This window comes from Phascolarctos cinereus, unplaced genomic scaffold (assembly GCF_003287225.1).
Source record: "Phascolarctos cinereus isolate Bilbo 61053 unplaced genomic scaffold, phaCin_HiC Scaffold_5;HRSCAF=322, whole genome shotgun sequence".
Lineage (NCBI taxonomy): Eukaryota > Metazoa > Chordata > Mammalia > Diprotodontia > Phascolarctidae > Phascolarctos > Phascolarctos cinereus.
The window spans coordinates 293,921,174-293,942,897 of NW_027555958.1; the positions used below are offsets into that span (position 1 = coordinate 293,921,174).

General features: G+C 43.1%; 1 protein-coding gene across 4 annotated transcripts in view; it reads left to right on the top strand.

Annotated features, from left to right (window-relative positions):
• Positions 1–11,492, top strand: part of ARHGAP27 (Rho GTPase activating protein 27) — a 67,904-nt gene extending 56,412 nt beyond the window's left edge. For 3 of the 4 annotated variants that reach the window (XM_020997527.2, XM_020997531.2, XM_020997530.2), the window contains 9 exons: positions 1,833–1,937; positions 3,800–3,898; positions 6,788–6,893; positions 7,134–7,244; positions 7,883–7,981; positions 8,554–8,631; positions 9,210–9,344; positions 9,900–10,005; positions 10,203–11,492. In XM_020997527.2, coding sequence (XP_020853186.1) covers positions 1,833–1,937; positions 3,800–3,898; positions 6,788–6,893; positions 7,134–7,244; positions 7,883–7,981; positions 8,554–8,631; positions 9,210–9,344; positions 9,900–10,005; positions 10,203–10,380 — 1,017 coding nt within the window. In that variant the 3' untranslated portion in view covers positions 10,381–11,492. The remainder of the gene's footprint in view (positions 1–1,832; positions 1,938–3,799; positions 3,899–6,787; positions 6,894–7,133; positions 7,245–7,882; positions 7,982–8,553; positions 8,632–9,209; positions 9,345–9,899; positions 10,006–10,202) is intronic. The other variant, XM_020997529.2, reaches the window with a different exon arrangement.
• Positions 11,493–21,724: the final 10,232 nt, after the last annotated feature.

A 21,724-nucleotide genomic window follows, 5' to 3' on the forward strand; every position in this document is an offset into this window, starting at 1 on the left:
GGGGAAGACAGTGACTATTAGGATATATACCCCTCTTATCACTCTTCTCCTTGGCACTGCCTTCTACATTTGGTCTACGGCCTTTATTTCTCTCCCAGGGATATTCAGTCATTTCAGTCATGTCTGACTCTTCATGACCTCATTTGGGGTTTTCTTGGCAAAGATACTGGAGTGGTTTGCCATTTCCTTCTCCAGCTCGTTTTACAGATGAGGAAACTAAGGCAAACAGGGTTAAGTGACTTGCCCAGGGTCACACAGCTAGTAAGAGTCTGAGGCCAGATTTGAACTCAGGAAGATGAGTTTTCCTGACTTCACACTCAGTACGCTATCCGTTGTACCACCTGCCTGCTCTCAGCTAGCGCACCAGCTAGCTCCCCTATATCCCAGGGATACAGAAGGCTTTAAGGGTGGGTGCCTCTGCTCACCCAATCTAATCCGGGCTTCCCAGGCAGCTAGGTGGATAGAGCACTGGTCCTTTGAGTGAGGAAGACCTGAGTTCAAGTCTGGCCTCAGAACAGTAGCATGACCCTGGCCAGATCACCTAACCTCTGTCTGCCTCTGTAAAGTGGGCATAATAATAACACCTACTTCCCAGGGTTGTTGTGAGGATAAAATGATTTGTAGACCTTAGAAAATGATGATGAGGATGATGATTCCCATACTGGAATGGTGTCTTCAGTTGTTGGGGATATGGGAGAAGTGGTCTCATTGAGGCTGGGGCCGGTTGCAGGAAGGGTGAGGATCTATCAGTTATCCACTTCTCTTATGTCTGTGGCACTGGGGCGAGGAGCGACTGTGGGATATGGGAAGAGAGGTTAATGGGATGGAGCATAGAGGACCCCACACCCCGACCCCAGAGATAGAGGAAGAACCAGTAACTCTCAGGGTGAATGTCCCCTGAATTAACCTCTGGGCTTGAGGAGTTCCAGTCCAAAGGGAGCAAGGAAAGGATTCTGGCCTCGCTACTAGAACAGGAAAATGACAAAGCAAATCCCAGACATAGCCCCTTAGACTGTGAGCTTCCAGAGGACAGAGACTTCTTTGCTTTTCTTTTATATCCCCATTGCTTACCATAGTGCTGGGCACATAGTTGGTGTTCAACAAATATTTACCAACTAGGGTAGTCTTAACTCTTGTGTGTCATGAACCCCCTTAGCAGCTGGATAAAACCCTCCTCAGAATAATGTTTTTTAAATGCATCATATGAAATACCTAGAATTACAAAGGGAACCAATCAGATTGACAGTTATCCAAAAAAATATTTTTTGAAGATTACAATCTCCAAGTTAAGAACCCCTGATTATAGTGCACTGAACATGGATGGAGTCAGGAAAACCTGGGTTCAGATCCCACCCGAGAGAGACACTTACTAGCTGTGCAACCTCATCTAGTGACCTTTAACGTCCCTTCTATCCTTAAATCATCCTATTACTGTGTGATCCCTTCTCTTTGTATTCAAGTACACATACTATTGGGGCAGCTATGTGGTACAGTGGATAGAATGTGGGGCCTGGGGTCAGGAAGACTTGTCTTCCTGAATTCAAATCTGGCCTCAGACATTCACTACCTGTGTGACTCTGGCCACATCACTTAACCCTGTCTGCCTCAGTTTCCTCATGTGTAAAGTGAACTGGAGAAGGAAATGGCAAACTACTCCAGTATCTTTGCCAAGAAAACCCCAAATGGGGTCATGAGGAGTCGGACACGACTGAAGAACAAGACATATATTGTTGAGGGAGGGCTGAGGGTAAGCTGTATTGAAAGAACAAGTTTAATTTGGGGGAATGAAGGGGATAAGGAGAATGAGAGCTCAACAGAGACACTTCTTCCAGAGACAGCCATCCACTTTGTCTACTCCGGAGTACACTGTAGACCTCCGAGGAGCTACCCTCAACTGGGCCACCAAGGACAAGTCCAGCAAGAAGAATGTGCTACAGGTGAGAATCCTGGGACTCTTCTCTTGCCCTATGGCTTCTAATGCCTCAAATCAGAGCCTCCTTATGAGTAGAAGCCCATCTTTAACTTGGATTGAAAAACAAAAACCCATAGTTATATCAGATATAGTGTGCACAGTCAATATACAGATTTTTCTATAGCTCCCAAACACTTCTTTGCTTTATGGTTTCTCAACAATGTCCTTCAAAGCTCTGAAAACAGTCATATGTAAATGAACTGGTGGACCACAATGCCTTGCAACCATCCCCACCTTTAGTCTTTACTTGTGATGACTGAAGCTGCCTTAAAACAGGTTCTCTTAGCACATTCACGTGAGAGGCAGTTCTCCCTCAGGTCCTCAGAACTGTCTTAAGACATTTTTTTTTTATCGAAACGTCCCTTTTCTGCCCCTTTTGGCAAATATGATATCCAAGGGTGAAAGGGGGCAGTGCCCTTATATGTAAACTTAACAAATATCAACAAACACAAACATTTCAATAGATGAAGAAGAAAAGAGGAGTATTTATGAAACTGTGAACTTTTATGCAGCTTTTTAAAAGCATATATTAAATTTAACAAGATAGTCACAAAACTGCCCTCCATCTCTGCATCCTCTCTGAATTTCCTTCTGTTTTCTTCTGTGGATTAAAGGGTTTGGTTTTTTTTTTCCCATTGATACATCTCTTTTTCTTCTTTTTTTATTTTTTTTTTTGCATCACTACCATTGTCTACCAGCTCTTCCCCACTCCACCCTTCCCTCTCCAAAATAAAAGTCCTCTCTTGTAACAAATAAGTAGAATCAAGCAAAGCAAATTCACATATTGGTTGTGCCTGGAAAATGTGTGGACATCTAGTCCCTTTCTGCCAAGAGTTAGGAGGCCTGTTCCACTGCAGGTTCTTGAACTGGGGAGGACATAATTAGATTTGTTCCTCTCTCATAGCTTCCCATTGTCTACAAAATTAAATTTTTAAAAATTAAATTAAATTTAAATTAAACTTTTGTTTCTAAGACCTTAACATTTGAGGTCTTCCACAATTGGGGCCCCATCTTACCTGTGTAACCTTTTATTCCTCCCCTTCATGGGTATATTCTAGTCAACCTAGAACAGCCAATTACTTTAACCCCCATATTCATCTTATTAAGCTTGTCTTCTCCATCTTCCATGCCTTTACTTTTGAAGCATTCCCTGCCTGGAATGGACCCTCCTTCTCCTCTCTTCTCCCTGTTCCCTACCTTATTTGTTGAAGTCCTACAAAACTACCTAACTTGGGTGCCATAAAGCCTTGCTTGACTTTCCCTGTCCACTTCCAGCCCAGGGTGAAAGAGAGCTCTACCGTCTACAAGTTTCTCGTGATGCTTTGCCCATGGGTCTGGGCCTCAGTTTGCTTATGTCAGACTAAATAGCCTCTGGAGTCCCTGGTAGCTTTATATCTGTGCTTCTGTGTTCCTGTGAATTACTCCAAATTGCTCCATTTACCTTACTCCCCCTTGTTTCATAATTAATTGTGTTTATGTATTTTCCTTCGTTTGATCATAAACTCTCTGAGTTCATCTCTGTTTTTATATCCACAATGGGTAATACAGTCTTATGATGTAATACAGTTGATGATTAATGAGTGGTGGTAGCTTTGGTGGTGTGCTATCCGTAGGGCTCTGTCCTCTGTCTTGTCCTGTTTGACATTTTTTTAAAATCAAGAACTTGAACAAAGACTTAAATGACCCTTGCACATAGTAGGTACTTAATAAATGAATACTCTAAGCCAGGGTGGGGAAGTTCAGCTCAAATCAGGGCCTTCCCTCTTCTGATCAAGAATGCCGGTGGAATGCCGTATTGAATTACGTGGAAAATGTTTGCCGTTCCAGCTCCAGAGCCGAGATGGCTCTGAGTACCTGATTCAGCACGACTCAGAGGCCATTATTGGGACGTGGTACAAGGCTATCAGTCAGGGCATCCAGGAGCAGGTAACAGCATTCATTGTGGGGAGATATGGTTTGAGATGGGAGAATTCACAAGGAAAAGAGCCAAGAGAGAAAGGGACCAGTGTTCATAGATGGAATGGACCTATCTTCCAGCTGAGATCAAACCTGTCCTTGGCACTGGGAGCCAACATTCACAGCCTTGAACTAGATTAGATAATTCGCTATCACTATAGAAATCCTACTTTTCATTCTGTTTTGGTTATTCTGCTGCATGGTTGCTCTGTGTGTGATAAGGGATATCATTCATAGTTAGCATCAAGAGTTGGGAAGGACCATAGGGATCAGCTACTTCAAACCCCTCAGTTTAACAGAGAAGGAAAGAAAGGCCCCAGTGCCTATCCATCCACCCACCTAGATCCCTCAGAAGTGAGACCTGATCCCCAGCAGGGTCAAGATGGAGGCTACAACAGGCCTGACCCTGGTCTTCTATAGCATGGTGAGATGGCTTCCCATACCTCAAAAATGTTGATTGAGGGATTGATGTCACTCTGGATGGAGTGAGGAGAGTTGTTCTTTAGTGGTCTACCACAGGCTCTGCCTTCCACCTTGCCGTATTTGACCTTATTGCTATTTTTGTATTTTTATAGCTTATGTGTATTTTTAAATTAAGAACTTAAAGACAGAAATGACATGCTTATGTAGCGGATTCTTACAAATAATTACCTCCTCTCTCTCATGCAGCCTATGACAACCACAGCAGACCTCCACTTCCAGGCAGCTAGCTCCTAAACTGTTACCTTACTCTTATCCTGACTTCTAAAGAAGTCAAGATGTATTCTGATATTTCCTTATAAATCAGTAGGAATACGTGACTCTCATTAATTAGCCATTTATCTCTGACCAGTTTATTAAATAAACCAAGGAAACTCGTTTTCTCATAAGCTTTTTCTTTTCTTTTCCCTTTCTCAGACCCCCTCATCCCCCTCCATTCTTATAGGATTAAATAAACATAATTGTTACTGGCTATACAATTTACTAATATTATGACAAATGATACAAAGATATATTTAAATAATATATCACAGTAAGAAAGATAATAGCCAGTCATCTATACCCCTCAACTGCAACTGTTGACTTCTCCTCAACTCTGGAAAGCCAGCCCCACCATACTGCTCTCTCAGATTGTCAGTCAAGGTCTCTTAGAAATTCTTTGGGTACTTTCTCAACAACTTAAGACTGAAAGTTCTTTCAAGAAATGTCTCTTTAGTCTTTCTCAAAGGTAACGCAGTCTCTCAGCAAAGACATTCCTTCAGTGCTTTGACTTTCTTGCTCTGAAAGTCTCTCTCCTGGTCTGCCAGTTAAGTCTCCAGATGACAGTTTCACTGCCACTTTTCTATTCCTGATTAAAGACAGAGTAATAATGCCCAAGTCTCTGTAGAAGGGACTACTGTAACTGGAGTTAGACTTACTAATTTTGTGGATGATACTGAATGTGGATGCCAGAATCAGGATTTTAAAGTATTTGCACAGGTTGGCTCTATGGGCCAGAGAACTAGCAATATGAAATTTAATAGTTTGGATAAATGCAAAATGAGAGTCATGGGTGGTGACATGACATCTACCAGTGGTAAAATTTTGCTGGAAACGCAGCGTAAAGAATGTCACACAGGAGCTGTGTGACCGGAAGGGGAGGTTGGCTGGTCATTTATCAAGAAGGAGGGAGATCCCATAGACTGTTTGGTCCATTGGTATCCACAAAATGTTAAGAGATCTGGAGGAAAACCCCCAACACCATGGGAGGAACCCCCTGTGGAACGCTCAAGAGAGGATGTAGATAAGAAAAATTCAAAATGATAGTCATGGGTGGGCTATGATCTATACACTTGGAAGGAGTACCCACATTGACAAGACCACTGGTCCATCAAAATATCAAAACATAAAATCCCACACTTGGGTTTAAAATAATCAACTGTACAGGTACAGGATAGGGAAGTTCTGACTTAACAGTTGTTTATAAGAAAAACATCTAGAAAATGGGAACTCTTGACTTGAAGTCCCTGGATAGATTCCAGGGGAATCTATGAACTTAGACAGGAAAAAAATTATACCTTCATTTCAATATTATTAGTTTCCTTTGTAGTCTTATGTATCTTATTTTATTTAAAAAATATCCTTCTGAGAAGGGGTCCACAGGCTTCACCAGCCTGCCAAAGAGGTCCATGACACAGCCCTGCTTTGGAGGTATGAATAGACTGCAAGCTTGGTATAAGCAATGGTGTATAATAAGATCTTAGATTTAGAACTGGAAGGGACCTTAAAGGCCATCGAGGTCAACTCCTCCCCATTTTTCAGAAAAGAAAATGTAGGCAGGTAGGAGGTTATATGACGAGCCCAGGGTCACACAGCTAGCTAGGTGGGATTCAAACACAGATCTTTTTGACTCCAAATCCAGTGCCCTTTCCACCAAACCAGCTGTTCTTCCCACAGTGCAGCCCTAAAATCTCTGGGGGTCCCTAAAACCCTTTCAGGGGGTCTGTGAGGTCAAAACTATTTGTATATAATATTGTGATGTTTTAATTTCTAATATAGTAGATGTCTATAAATATAATTCACAAAAAAGCTCTTTGAGATCCTCATTTTTAAAAGTAGAAAGAGGGTCCTGAGCCCAAAATATTTTAGAACTATTGCACTATCCCATGCTACCTTTTAAATTTATGAAGGTAGATTTCACCTTGATAAAGGGAGAAACTCTCCATTGTCCAATAATGGAAATTTATCATATGAGATAGTGAGCCCCCATCACTGTGAGTGTTTGAGCAGATCAGACCCCAGAGGAGGACCTGTCAGGAATGCTATAGATGGGATTCCTACTTTTGGGAAGTGAGATTTGAAAAGAGGGCCTCTTCCAACTCTGAGATTCTATGACTATAGTCCGCAGATGCCTGCCCTGAGACGGACAGTGAAAACAGTGCTGACTTTGGGTCCAGTGAGCGACTGGGAGGTGGAAAGGAGAAAGAAGAGGAAAAGAAACATCCTAGTAAGTGGGGCTGGGAACTGGGAGGTGGTGGCAGATATGGAGAAGAGGGAGGTGAGGAAGAAAGGGCACTTTCATCACAGGGCAGGGGAGTCTTCCACCCCATCTCAGTGGTAGACTTGGAGAGAAATCTCTGAGCAACCTGATGTAAGATGAAGAAGTTCTCTTTGAAGGTTATTTGGTACCTAGGGCCCTGGGCTCCCAGGTAGCTCCCCTAATGGATGCTTGGCTTGCCACCCACAGTGAGTCCCATGGGTCCTGAGAATGACTCCAGCAAAGTTCGGCACAAACTCCGAAAATTCTTGTTGAGGAGACCAACACTGCAGTCCCTTCGGGATAAGGGCTACATCAAAGGTAGGGGGTGTGTGTGTGTGTGTGTGTGTGTGTGTGTGTGTGTGTGTGTGTGTGTGTGTGTGTGTTTGTCTGAGCATGCACACACAACAGAGAGTCAGGATGGGAGGTATGATGGGTAATATAGATATGTGTATCATTGGATTTTTTAAAAGTATTTTCTCTCTTTTCCACCTCCTTTCCCCCCCCCATAGAAAAAAAAGAAAAAGAAAAACCTTGTAACAAATATGCATAGTAAAAACAAACAAATTCCCAATTGGCCATGTCCAAAAACATGTCTCAGTCTTCGCCCTGAGCCCATCACCTCTCTGTCAGGAGGTGGGTTGCATGCTTCATCATCGCTCTTCCAGAATCATAGTTGGTCATTGCATTGACCAGAGTTTTTCAATCTTTCCAAATCATTTTCTGTGCAATGGCATTATAGTATAAATTGTTCTGCTCGTTTCACTCTGCTTTGTCTTTCTGGGTTTCTCTGAGTCCCTCTTGTCATCTTTAGATAGAGCCCGATAGCTGGCTATGTGTATTTTGTTCCACACCCTGCCCTCCCCCGCTCCCAGATCTGTTTTCTGAGGGCCAGGGAGGGGGCATCTGGAGACAACCTTCATGGTACTTGAGCTCTGGTTCTTCCGTCTGCCCTCCAGACCAGGTGTTTGGCTGTGCGTTGTCTACGTTATGTGAGCGGGAGAACAGCCTCATACCCCGCTTCGTGCAGCAGTGTATCCGGACGGTGGAGTCTCGGGGTACGTGGGCACTAAGAACTGTTCTTGTCTTCCCTTCCCAAGATGGGAGCTTCTCCAGCCTAGGGAGGACGAGGGGTTGGGGTAGGCTGCAGGGAAACCAGGGGAGCCTTCCAGTGACCCTTAATCTGACTCTCTCCCCTCCTTCTTGCCCTCTAGGCTCAGACTTCTCTTCCACCTCACCCTGAGTCTTTTATTGAACTGGGTACTAGGTGAGGTCCTATACTGAGCCAGGAGAAGAGCCCCGCTCTTATGGGAAGTGTAGAGTGGGGGTGGAGAGACCTAATCTGAAATACAGATGCAGTTAGACAGAATGCCGTTTTCATCATGAGAAGTGAGACTGTGTGCTTTATAGAAACAAGAAGACAGAGGCAGCAGAGTAAAAGCTGGACAAGGAAGGCTGTGAGTCAGACCACAAGAGAAATACATGACTTGTTGAGAGTAGATAAAGATATCACTTGTTGGGGTGAGTGGTGATAGTGGGCAAAGGGGAGTTATGTCCCTTCTGTCCCCCAATGAATCCAGGAGGGCTTCCTGGAAGAAGTGAAAGCCAGCTTCTCTCTCTACTCTGCTAGGCTTGGATATCGATGGACTGTACCGCATCAGTGGGAATCTGGCCACCATCCAGAAACTGCGTTACAAAGTGGACCATGGTGAGTCTACCTGAGTCTTATCTTGTTTCTTTTAAGCTAAAGAATGTGCTAAGACATCCGCATTGGGGATGGGACAGTGGGGGAGTGTTTTCTGTTGGGTTCTGTGGCCCACAGAGAAGAGGAGCCCCTCGTTATGAGGGCCTTGGCCCTGGAGTTCCCATGGTCCTCTCTTCCCCCCCCACCCCGTTTTTTGGATGCAGTCAGGGTCACACAGTTAGTGTCTGAGGCTGGATTTGAACTCAGGTCCTCCTGACTGCAGGGCCAGTGCTCTATCCACTGCACCACCTTGCTGCCCCCTCCCATAGTCCTCTACCTGGAAGTCACTGGTTGGCCAGTCTCCAGACAATGGCTGAAACGACTATGACAAATCCCTCACACCTGCCCTGTGGCATCTGAGATGTCAATTCTCTCAAACTTAGTCAAGGCCTCATTTGGATTCCCTGGGCCCCTGGGCCTCTTCCCTCCTTGCCCAAGGCACCCTTCCCTCCTCTTTCTCCTACCCTTGCATTGACAGCTGGGAAGAGAGGACTCGGGCCAGCTCCCCTCATTCCCACCCCTCTCTTCTCTTTCTCCTTCAGATGAACGGCTGGACCTGGACGATGGGCGATGGGAGGACGTCCACGTCATTACCGGCGCGTTGAAGCTCTTCTTCCGGGAGCTGCCTGAGCCGCTCTTCCCCTTCTCTCACTTCCGCCAGTTCATCGCAGCCATCAGTGAGTGGGCTGAGGCCAGGGCTGGTGCTGGTGCTGGTGGTAGTGGTGGTGTCAAGCTTACAGGGCAGAGATAGCAATGGAGAGATGGAATGATATAGATGGTCACAATGCCATCAGGCAGCTCCTTTATTAATAAATACTAACATTTCTAGAGCATATAAAATTTGCAAAAATTTCATGTACGTTATCTCATTTGCGAGCTAAGTGCTATGGATATTATCTCCACTTTATAGATGAGGAAACTGAGGCTCAGGAGGCTAAATGGCTTGCTTAGAGTCCCATAGCTTGTAAATATCAGAGGTGGGATTTGAACACAGTTCCCTATTGACTCCCAAGTTCAGCATTCTTTCTACTATGCCACAGGCAGCTTCTCTCCTCCCCTCTGCCTTCCCCAGCCCCATCCTCTAAGTGTCAGGAGGAAGCTGAAGAAGGAAAGACTTTGCTAAGTTGAGAGTGGGAATTCAGCTCTTCCTTGCACCATATAGAGAACAATTTCCAGCCCAGACCCTCCCGACTGAGTTCTCTCCTCTCTCTGTACCCGCTCCCTCACCCCAGAACTCCAGGATCAGGCCCAACGGAGCTGCTGCGTCCGGGACCTGGTGCATTCCCTTCCTGCCCCCAACCACAACACCATGCGTCTCCTCTTCCAGCACCTCTGCAGGTGAGGAAAGGTCATTCTTCTCTTACTGGGGTCAGAGGGGGGTGGGTAACCCAGAGGGGTTAACCCTTCAGCTCAGACACCGGGGCTTGGCATATGAGTTCAAGCTCTGCAGAAGTTCTCAGTGGGGTTAGGGGGAGCCCCACGTCCCCATCCACAACTTGTCTTTCCACCCTGATCCCTGTGCCTTCCCTCCTCAGGGTGATCGAGCAAAAAGAAAAAAATCGCATGTCTGTACAGAGCGTGGCGATCGTCTTTGGGCCCACGCTGCTGCGGCCTGAGTTTGAGGAGGGAAACATGCCCATGACCATGGTGTTTCAGAACCAGGTGGTTGAGCTGATACTCCAGCAGTGCAGAGACATCTTCCCCCCGTGCTGAGCCAGCCCTGCTGGAGGCCAGGACGCACCTGGACAGTGGGATGTAGACACAGTGGGGCGGGAGGGCTGAGAAAGGGAAAGGGAGGGATCAGTTTAACCAATAAATAGAGAGTTTCCTTTGTGCTGGGCTTGTGGTCCTGTGGCTCAGCAGGGTGGGGTATCTAGCAGGTCTTGAGTACCCAGCAATTTGGTAGGAAGGAGGAGATAGCCTACATCACCCTGCCCTTCCCAAATCTTTCCTTCCCCTCGGTCCCCTAGTGCAGAAAGCTGGGCTTATGGGCATCAGAGTTGGAAGGGACCTTAGACATCATCTTGTCCAGCCCCCTCACTTTGTGGATAAGGAAAGAGGCCGCATGGGGCCAATGGAGAAACGCCCATTGAGTGACTTACCAAGATCACTTAGGTAGTGGTATAAAGAAGTAATGGGAATAGAAAGAGACAAGGCTAGAAGCGGAGGGGGCGGGGCAGTCTGCACAGCCCTGAATGCCAGAAAAAGGAGTTTGAATGTTATTTGGCTGGCCATTGGGAGCCACTAACTTGTGCAGAGCCCACCGAAGGAGGAAGACAAGTTTCCAGGTTATTCTTCAAGCCCCAGGTGTTCCCAGGTGCTCATGGTGGCCTTCTGACCTCCATGAGTCCAGGATCTGTCGGCCTACATAGTCCTTAAAAGACAACAGTTACAGAAATGAGTGAGCATCCCATGCCTCAGCCTGGAGTTGAGTTAAGACTGGCCCAATAGGGACAAATGGAAAAAGAGACAACTATGGAATGAAGCACCTCGATTTTAATCTTCAGGCCATGAGGCTCACGATCTTTATCCGTGACTCTGTGCATCATTTATTCTGCACCCCTATCAAGGCAAATTCCTTGTCCTTGACCACCATCAAAGGGACTTAGCCCTGGGGAGTCCACACTGACCCCTGGTGACCAGTTTCGGTAATAAAAAGGATCGCCACCTTTATATGACCAGCAGTTAGAGAGCTGTATGCTCAGGGAGTGGAGTCCATGAATCCTACTGCCTAGAAGAAGCCTGCAGTCTAAGTCAGTGGATTTGAAATTTTTATGGTTGCTCATGCCTAACAATAAAAATAAAGTGGGAAAACACACTGCCAATATGTGTGTATTTACTTATTTGCAAATTATGTATGTGCACTGTACTGGAGAATCAAGCTTAGCTTAGCGGGTTAGAGATTTGGTTGGGAAGCCAGCAGCACCTGGATTCTAGTCCTGCCTGTGATGCATTATGGCTGTGTGACCCTGGGAAAGTCATTTAACATCCAGGTGCTCAGAGTTGCCAAGAAAATGCCAACGTGACTGGGAATGAGAGTTTGAGTATGTGGGAGTTCCCAATATCATTAACACAGGGCTAGCCTTTATTCCCACTATTGTACTAATAGTATGTATGTTATAAAATACAAAACCAGACATTTAAAAAGAATCAATGAGGAAATCCTATTTGATCCTGAAGTCAACATTAAACCACCAAAGTTAATCATAATTAACTGAGTGATGTGTAATAAACCCAGAAGGGTAGGCTGTTGTCAATTTGTGAAGGGGGAAGGAACAAACATTGATTTTTGTTGTTCATTCATTTTTTCAGTCATGTCTGACTCTGTGACCTCATTTGGGGTTTTCTTAGCAGAGTTTTATGGCACGGTTTGCCTTTTCCTTCCCCAGCTCATTTTACAGGTGAGGAAACTGAAGCAAAGAGGGGTTAAGTGACTTGCCCGGGGTCACACAACTAGTAAGTGTCTGAGTGCAGATTTGAACTCAGGTCTTTCTGACTCTAGGCTTGGTGCTTCATCCACTGTACCATCTAGTTGCCCAAAGTACCTACTATGTGCCAGGCACTGTACTAAATGCTTTCCAAATATTACATTTGTGAGGTAGGTGCTATTATTATCTCCCCTTTTGCACCTGAGGAAAGTGAGGCAGATAGAAATTAAGTGACTTGCCAGACTGACACAGCTAGTAAGCGTCTGAGGCTGTATCTGAATTTGGATCTTATTGACTCTAGGCCCAAGGTCCTGTCCACTGTGCCATCTAACTGCCTGAAGGACTTAAAAAAAGCTAAATAGAGAAGCTTCTATTTTATCCAAAAGGCAAGAGGGTCCTTAACCAAGGGAGCGACATCTCACATGTGTTTAAGGAAAAATCACTGGTTGCAGATGGAAGAAAATGAATTGGAAGAAGAGACACTTACTTGAGGCAAAGAGGCTAATGCAGTAGTCCAGGTGAGAGGTAACGAGGGCCTGAGCAGGGGCATGGCAGGGTGAGCAAAGAGAGAGACAGGTAAGAGAGATTGGGAGTTGGAAACAAAAATGTTTGGCAACCAATTGGATATATGGAATCATTCAGTCAATAAAACATTTATTAAGTGCCTATTGTATGCTAGGCACTGTGCTAAATGCTGGGGCTCCAAAGAAAGGTCAGAGTCCCAATCTGAAGGAGATTGTAGTCTAAGACAGTCTATACAGGCTACTAGCATTAAGGTGGGATTGGGAAAAGATTCTGGTAGATTTTCAGGTGGGATTTGAACTGGGACTTGGAGGTTGCCAGGAAAGCCATTAGGTGGAGACAGGGAGGAAGAGTATGGGGGACAGCCAGTGAAAATGACTTGTGTCTGGGCCCTGGGATGCCAGATTCTCTCCTGGGATAGAGTGTCTTGTGAAAGGAGTGATGGGGGAGGAGTGAGGTGTAGGAAGAATGGAAAGGTTTGGAATGCCAAACTAGGATTTTACATTTGACCCACTGGAGAGAATATGAAGAGCTGAGGAGGACCCCAAGTGCAGACATGGTGCCTTGAAAGATGCCCGCTACAGTCACGCCATGATCGGGCAGCTAGGACTGGTGGGAGGAGGGAAGCATCCTCAGTGGCACCTGGGCAGCCACTGGGGGGCGGTGCTAAGTAGTAATGAGGTTGTAATTGCTTTAGGGCAGAAATTGGGAGCTTGAACAGGAAGGAGAGGGAAGAGGAAGGGAGACTTGGGGAATAAAGATTGGTAAGTCTGTGGAGAAGGGTAAGATTAGACCCATTTTTGCATCTTCTGATTGGCTGATCATTGACACTATTGGGGTAAGGCCATGACCTTCACTTTAGAAACCGCTGGTTAGAGGAGAAGTCAATGAACACTCACATTATTTAGTACTCAGTTATTGTTACTGCTCTATTGTTTCCGTCGTGTCTGACTCTCCGTGACCCCCATTTGGGGTTTTCTTGGCAAAGATACTGGGGTGGTTTCTCATTTCCTTGTCCAGCTCATTTGACAGATGAGAGAACTGAGGCATACAGGGTTAAGTGACTTGCCCAGGGTCACATAGCTAGGAAGTATCTGAGGCCACATTTGAATTCAGGTCTTCCTGACTCCACTGCGCCCTCTAGCTGCCTATGTAGCACTATACCTTCGTAACAACAAGTCTATGAGAAATACCCCCATTTTAAAGGTAAGACAACAGGAACTGGAACCCAAGACTTTTTATTCCACATCTTTTTACTAAACAAAGTGGAAACAACATGAGACAGGATCACGGACCAAACAAGTTTCACAGGATTGCTGCTTTGCCAGAGACCCAAGGGTCTCCCTTATCCATTATGCTTTGCCAGCCTCCAGGCTAGAAGATCCCTTACCCTGATGGGTTTTCTGCTGCAATTTTCTCACCTCTCTTAGAATAGGGACATTCATAACTGCACTCTAACTGCTTTTTACTATTTCTTGATGTCTCATGGAGTCATTAATTTCCACTTGCCCGATTCTTATTTTTAAAGAGCTATTTTCTCCAGTGAACTTCTATACCTCTTTTTCCATTTGGCCAATTTTACATTTAAGGAGTCCTTTTTTTCAGTGGACTTTTATGCCTCTTTTTCTATTTGGTCAATTCTGTTTTTTAATATGTTATTTTCATAAGTATTTTTTGTGCCTCCTTTACCAAGCTGTTGACTCTTTTTTTCATAATTTTCTTGCATCACTCTCATTTCTTTTCCCAATTTTTCCTCTACCTCTTTTATTTGATTTTTAAAATCCTTTTTGAGCTCTTCCAGGAACCCTTTTTGGGCTTGTGTGCAATTCACATTTTTCTTTAAGGCTTTGCATGTAGCTGCTTTGATTTTGTGGTCGTCTTCAGGTTTGTGTCTTGATCTTCTCCATAGTAACTTTCTGTGGTCAGTTTCTTCTTTTGTTGTTTGCTCGTTTTTCCAGCCTATTTCTTGACTTTTGACTTTATGTTAAAGTTAGGCTTTGCTCCTGGAGAGGAGGGGGGTACTATCCCAAGCTTCAGGTTTTTTATTCTACTGTTTTCAGAGCTAGCTCTAGAGTTCTGAAAGTTTTCCGTTCTGCCAAGGTGGTGTGATCTAAGGAGAGGTGTGGTCACTGCTTTTCTGGCCTGTGAGTGACCACAAGCACTCCTTTCCACCCTGAAACTGTGACCGGGGACCTCCCTCCCCCATGGTCACAAGCACCAGTGCACTAATATTCCTTTTCACCATGGGACCTCCACCTGGAACTGTTTTTGGGTAGTGCACCCAGTGCCAGTAAAAGAGTCCCCTGTAATCCCCTGCTGGGCACTTGTACACCCCACGTACTGTCTGTGTGCTGGGGGCTCTGGAAGCTGCTGCTGCCACCAGTGCGGTTACCTCCAAGGCCTGCTGCTGGCTCCACGCCACATCCTGCCCTGTGCCTCAGGTCCAGCCGATGCCCTGGGGAGACATGCTGTCCTGCCAACCTCCTAAGTTGTCTTCAGCTAGAAAATTGTTTCACCTAACCTTTTGTTGGTTCTGCTGCACCAGAATTCAATTTGAGGCATTATTTTAAAGTTGTTTAGAGGGGGGGAAACCTGTCAAGGCAGCTAGGTGGCACGCCGAATAGAGCCCCAATCCTGGAGTCAAGGTAGATCAACCTCGGACACTAACTTTGTGACACTGTTCAAGTCACTTAACTTCTGTCCATGTCGGTTACATCACCTATAAATAGGGATAATAATAGCACCTACCTCTCAAGGTTGTTGCAAGTTTCAAATGAAATAATAACTATAAAGTATTTAGCACAGTGCCTGGCACATAGTACGTACTCTAAAAATGTTAGCTATTATTATCATTATTATTATTAAGTGAGTTCAAATCCAGCCTCAGACACTTACTGTGTATGACACTGGGCGAATCACTTAACCTCTCTATAGCTCAATTTCCTTAACTGTAAAATGGGGATAATAATAGCACTTACCTCACTACTATTACTGCTTAGTATAGTACCTGGCACATAGCAGGTCCTTAATATGCTTATTCTCTTCCACTGTAAAATGAAGAAAATAATAGTATTTACCTCACAGGATTATTGTGAGGATCAAAGAAGATATTTATAATACACTTAGCATGGTGTGTGGCATACAGTAGGTGCTTAATAAATGCCTATTCTCTTGCCCTTTTTCATCCTTAGTGCTAGGCATTTAGGGTCTGCTGTCTCTACTTCCTAAAAAACGAAAACAAAAACCTTATGAACTAGGAAATCATTGATCAGTGTGAACATTCTCATACAAAGAAGGCCAGAAAATGGTGATTGTGTGAAACTGTTACTCTACTATATGTAACTTACTTGTTCATTTAGATGTGTTATAAATTTAACATTGTATTACCAATGTGGTCCCACTTGTTGTTGTCCTCTTTTGAACCCTCCCTTCTCTCGTCTGTGTATTTTTAAATGTTTCATTAATGTTCTTTTCTTTACTTTCTCTTTTTTTCATCCCTATCGTTATACTCCCTTCCCACCCCTCCACTCCCAATAAAAGCACTCATAACAAATGGATAGTCAAACAAAATGATTTCATGTTGTAAATGCCATGTCTAGAAACGCGTGTCTCATTCTTCACGTATGGTCCATCAATGCTCTCCAAAAGGAAGTGGGGAGTATGCTTCATCATCAGTCTTCTGGAGTCATGATTAACTATCGAATTGATTTGTGGTCTTAAGTCTTTCAAAGTTGTTTTCCTTTACAATAAATGGCCATCAAAAAACTAGGTCTTCTGGTTCTTTCACTTCTCTCTGCATCAGTTCATACCAATCTTCCCATACTTCTCTGGACTCAGCGCTTTCATCATTTCTTATGGCATTATGTTCTATTCCATTTCATTTATGTTCTATAACTTGTTCAGCCATTTCCCAGTGATGGAGAAATCAATGGGGAAGGAGTAAAGGGGAAATGGACCCTTCATTTCACCAAGACTATAGTATTTCCTTCTGGAAACCTTCCATAGGGAGTAAACAGACTTGGAATAACCAGTTCCAGAACTGTGGAGAGGGACCACACTAGATCCACTTGTGACACCCCTACCCTGGCAGTGATTTGGGAGTCACCTTTACTAATGATACTAATGGGAGCTATCCCATGAAACATCAGGCTACTGTGAGTTTTAATAGCCCCATAAACGATGTCCCAAACTACACCATGAACACGCAGCTGACCCCATGTCAAATCTGAAGTGGACTGTGATTTATAGGCAAACTAAAATGCTCTGACATAGTTCATTGATGCCAGCGGTGGTCATGTATTCCAACCATAATCTGGGCAGTCAACTTTTTTCTCCCTGAATTACTCTTTACTTTCTGGGGCTCTATTTACCACTAGTTTCTTTCCCTACTGCAATCCTTCTCTTTTTAGTAACTGGATGTTGTGATGGGTTGGTTTGGATAAGTGAAGGGAGATCTTGCAGGAAGAGGGTCTCTAAATTCACCCTAAATTTGGGGCAGTTAGGTGGCACAGCAGATTGAACTTAGGCTTAGAATCAGTAATACATGAATTCAAATGCTACCTCAGATGTTTAACTGTGTGACAGTGGGCAAGCACTTAACCTATGTTTGCCTCAGTTTCCTCCTCTGTAAAGTGGGGATAATAATAGCACCTACCTCCCAGGGTTGTCGTGAGGCTCCAGTGAGATAATAATTATAAAGTGCCTAGCACAGTGCCTGATGCGTAGTAGGTACTATATAAATGTTAGCAATTATTATTAAATTTGGCTGCCTGGCTCCAGGTTTAGTCATGAATGGAATATACAGAAAGTATATGAGCTTCAGAATCATGATGTAAGTGACAGGATAAGTTCAGCATCAATGGGAAGCCAAGGAGCAAAAAGTATGTGATGGGAAAGGATATATCAAATGGCTTTTCTCATAGAAGGAGTTTGGTAGGACACCTTATTTCCCTATTTTTACAAATAATTTGTGTGTAGTGGGGGACTGGCCAACAAGGGTCCAATCCTTAGAGCATATGCAGAGATGACCTTCCTGGTAGATCATATAGAGTGCACAATATTTTCTACCCACTGTCAATCCAATATGTTGGACTTTGGGGAGACCATTTCTGGCCTTGAGTGACTAAGGAGCTGGTCTACAGTGATGAGTTTTATAACTGACTTTCAGAGACGGAAGGAGTTTGAATACTGAGCACCAGTACAAAGGGATCAATACTCCCTTCCCTTGGCCCCTTTTGTATTTTGCAGCTTTCAGGTGAGGAAGAATTGCTGTGGGTTACCAGGTCAGGAGAATGGCTTCAGCTGATTTATTTTCCCACCTGGCCATCGTGTGTCTACTAAAAAAAACCCATGGCACCCTTTGTTTCTTGTACCTCTTGTGTTTATTCTTTCTTGGTCATAGGTAAATGAGTATTCAAAAACAGAACAGGCCAGGTTACAACCTTGAAAGCTTTGAAAAGATTGGAAGATCTATCAGAGGTCTAGCAACTGCAGATGGAAGTTAGGCCTGAGGAATGACCCGCTTGACCCAGCCCCGCCATAAGTTAATTAAGGAGTTAAGACATACTCTCTTGCAGGCAAGGGAGTGATTCATCCACTGGTTACACCATACACAGAAATGAACTTTATGAAAACTATGAAGGAAAAGGGCCAATGACCAAGAGGGATTCCTTGGCCACATGTGTTTCTTATAGGTGTTTCTTTGTTATTGTGCTCCAAGTTTGTTCTCATTCTTTCCAGGGAGCTTTGTATGTATTCAGGAGGAAGTATCCTCAAGGTTGGTGGGAGTTGAGGGGGAGGAATGGGGAGGGGAATATTTTGAACCCACCACTTTAAGTTTGATGGCACTCTCTCCAGGACTGTACGCAGAGGAGAGAGTTCAGCCTTGGTTTGTGGAGGAAGGAATGTTTTTTGCACTTCTGTCTTTTCTATACCTTCTCAGTAAATATCATTTTGTAAAATCTATCTGATATCAACTGCTTAATTGATATTGAGATGATACCAACTGGTTAATGGTACTGAGGGAACCACAGTAGATGATGGGAACGTAGCTTGCCAGTACAAGTAAAGGTTGGGAGAATGAGCCCAAGGGGGTGCTACATATGTACAGCTGGAGGTGATTGTTCTTTGAATGTTATATAGAATTTGCTTCTCAGCCCAAATGGCCTTAGATTTTTTTTTATTTGAGAGTTCATTTGTTGCTTGTTCAATTCCATTTTTTCTGAGATTGGATTATTTATTATCTCTATTGTTATAATAATGTGGGTATTTTATATTTTTGTAAACATTAATTTAATTTATTTTGTGGGCATATAATTGGGCAAAATAATTTCTAGTAATTTCTTTTATTCTCTCCTTATTTGTCATGAACTCATCATTTTCAATTTTTATATTGGCAATTTGGTTTTCTTTTTGTCAGATTAATTAGCTAGTTAATTAGCTAGTTAATTAATTAGCTAAGTTAATTAATTAGCTATTTATCACTCGAATAGGTTTCCTTGTTTTCAATTTTTTTCTCCTGTTTGCTTTTCAGGGTTTCCATTTTCGTCTTTATTTGGAATTTTTTTATTTGTGACTTTTCTTATTTTTTTAGTTACAGGTCCAATTCATTGATCTGTTATTGCTCCATTTTGTTAATGAAAAGTGTTTAATAATGGATTCCAATTCTGGTATGATAACACTTTGTTTTAATTTTCTTTAATGCAGTTATCTATGATTTGTTCTTTGACCTAACAATTCTTTTGAATTAAATTATTTAGTCTCCACTTAAGAAGCCTTTCATAAGATGTCCTTTATTAATTATAATTTTGATTGTGTTGTGATAAGTAAAAGTATGTGTTTTATATATCTGCTTTTCTGCATTTGTTTGAGATTTTATTTTATTTATGAAATTTTTACCCTAGCACATGGTGAATTTTTTTGGATGCCAAATATAACTGAGCATATATGCATAGTCTTTTATATTCTCCTTTGGTAATCTTCAGAGCTCTATAATACATAATGTTTCTAAAATTCTATTCAAGCCCTTAACTTCTTTCTTCTTTATCTATGATTCTCTGATATTATCTTTTTAAAAAAATTATATATCTCCAAGTGTCAAGAGGCACACTGAGTTCCCAAACTATTTTCCTTTTTTTTCCCTATTTCTCCCTAAAATTCAATTAACTTTTCTTCAGGTACTTAGATGCTGTGCTATTTGGTGTACAGAAGTTAAGTATGGATATCATTTTTATACCCTTTAGGCAAAAATCTAGTTTTCTTACTTATCTTTTTTATCCATGTAAATTTTTACTGTTTCCCTGTCTGAGATTTGTTACACCAGCTTTTTAAATTACCCAGAAGCATAATAAATTCTATTCCAGATCCTCATTTTAACTCTGGGTAAATCTTTAGAAATGTTTCAAGTGTGTTTCTTATAAACATTGTATTCCTGCTTCTTCTTTCTAATCCATTCTGCTATCCTTCTCTATTTTTTTTTTTGGTGAGCTCAGCCCAATCACATCATATGTTTTTCTCTTTTCCTTCTTTCCCTCCTAGCCCCTCTTTACAAAGAAGGGATGAAGAAAGAGTAGGAATCTGATTTATTGTTGTCGTTGTTCAGTCATTTCAATTGAGTTCGACTCTTTGTGGGCCCAGTTGAGGTTTTCTTGGCAAAGATACTAGATAGAATGGTTTGCCATTTCCCCCTCCAGCTCATTTCATACATGAGAAAACTAAGGCAAACAGTGAAGTGACTTGCCTAAGGTCACACAGCTAGTAAGTGTCTGAGGCTGAATTTGAACTCAGGACTTCCTGACTCCAGGCCTGGCACTCTATTCGTTACACTATCTAGCTTGACAGTAGTTACTACCAAATCTTTTGTGATCCTGACTGTGGTTTCTTAGTATATGAACTCTTTCCTTATGGCTGTTTATAGCATTTTTTCGGGTTATAACATTCCTCTGTGTTTTCATTTTGGGATTTCTTTCAGGAAGTGTTTGGTAGATTTTTTTTTCCTGTTTTCACCTTGCCCTCTGGTTCTAAAAGATCCAGGCAGTTTTCTTTGATGATTTTTTGTAATATGGCTTCCAGGTTTTATATTTGGTCATGTTTTTCAGGGAGTCCAGTGATTCTTAAATTCTCTCAAAATCTGTCTCCCAGGTTGTTGTTGTTTTACAGATAACATTTTTTTCCTATTTTTAAAACAATCTTTTGACTTTGTTCAAACGTTTCTTATTGTCTCATGAGGATAATGAATTCTATTTGTTCTGCTCTATTTTTCAAAGAATGCAATACTTGGGTAAAGTTTTCCCTTTCTCTTCTAAGCTGTTTATTCTACTTTCATTTTTTTTCCTCCCAGACTCTCAGTTCATGGTGTTCAGCATTTTCTTCTGTTTACTCATATTCTCAGACTCATTTCTTGGTCTAGACTTCTGTGCTCTGTCCAGCCCACTGTGTCGTTCTTGTATGGGTTCCATGGGCTCCATCTTCTCTGTAGTTTGAATGCTGCTACTGCTGCCAGCCTGGGTGAGCCCCACCCTCTGACTCAATCCTTGGTGTCCCACTGTTGGTTCAGATCTCAGTTACTCTGTTTTTTCTTCTCTTTTCATAATCCCTTTTTTTTTCCAGCCAAAGACAAGGTTTATTAGAACATCCATCATATTGGGCAGACTCTTAAGGAGTCTGAATGTTAGTGAGTATTGGCTAGATTATAAAAATCTGAGCTATTTTCATAATTCTTAATTAGGTTTGGTTCCCTTCTCTGTTGTGATCCCAACAAGCCTAACAAAATTGAGGGTACTGGAAAACAAGTTGGTCTCAGGCCTCCTCCTCAGCCCTCCTGGCACTAGCACCTACCCATAGCACCCAACACGGGGCTGGGCCCTGTTCATCTGTATAGTGACCTATGAGGGTAATTCTTCCTTCATGTTCTGACAGACCAGGGCCTGGATCTGGCTTTAGTCACTTAATTATCAGAGCTGGTATTAGCTTGTGATAGCTCAAAGTGCTGTCTGGCTCCAGGGCCCTTTGTGGCAGTGTGGGCTGGTTTCCTGACCTCTTCCAATTCCACATTTACCTGAGTTGGCACTGGCTTGCAATATCCTTGTTCAGAGCCCTAGCTGGCATCA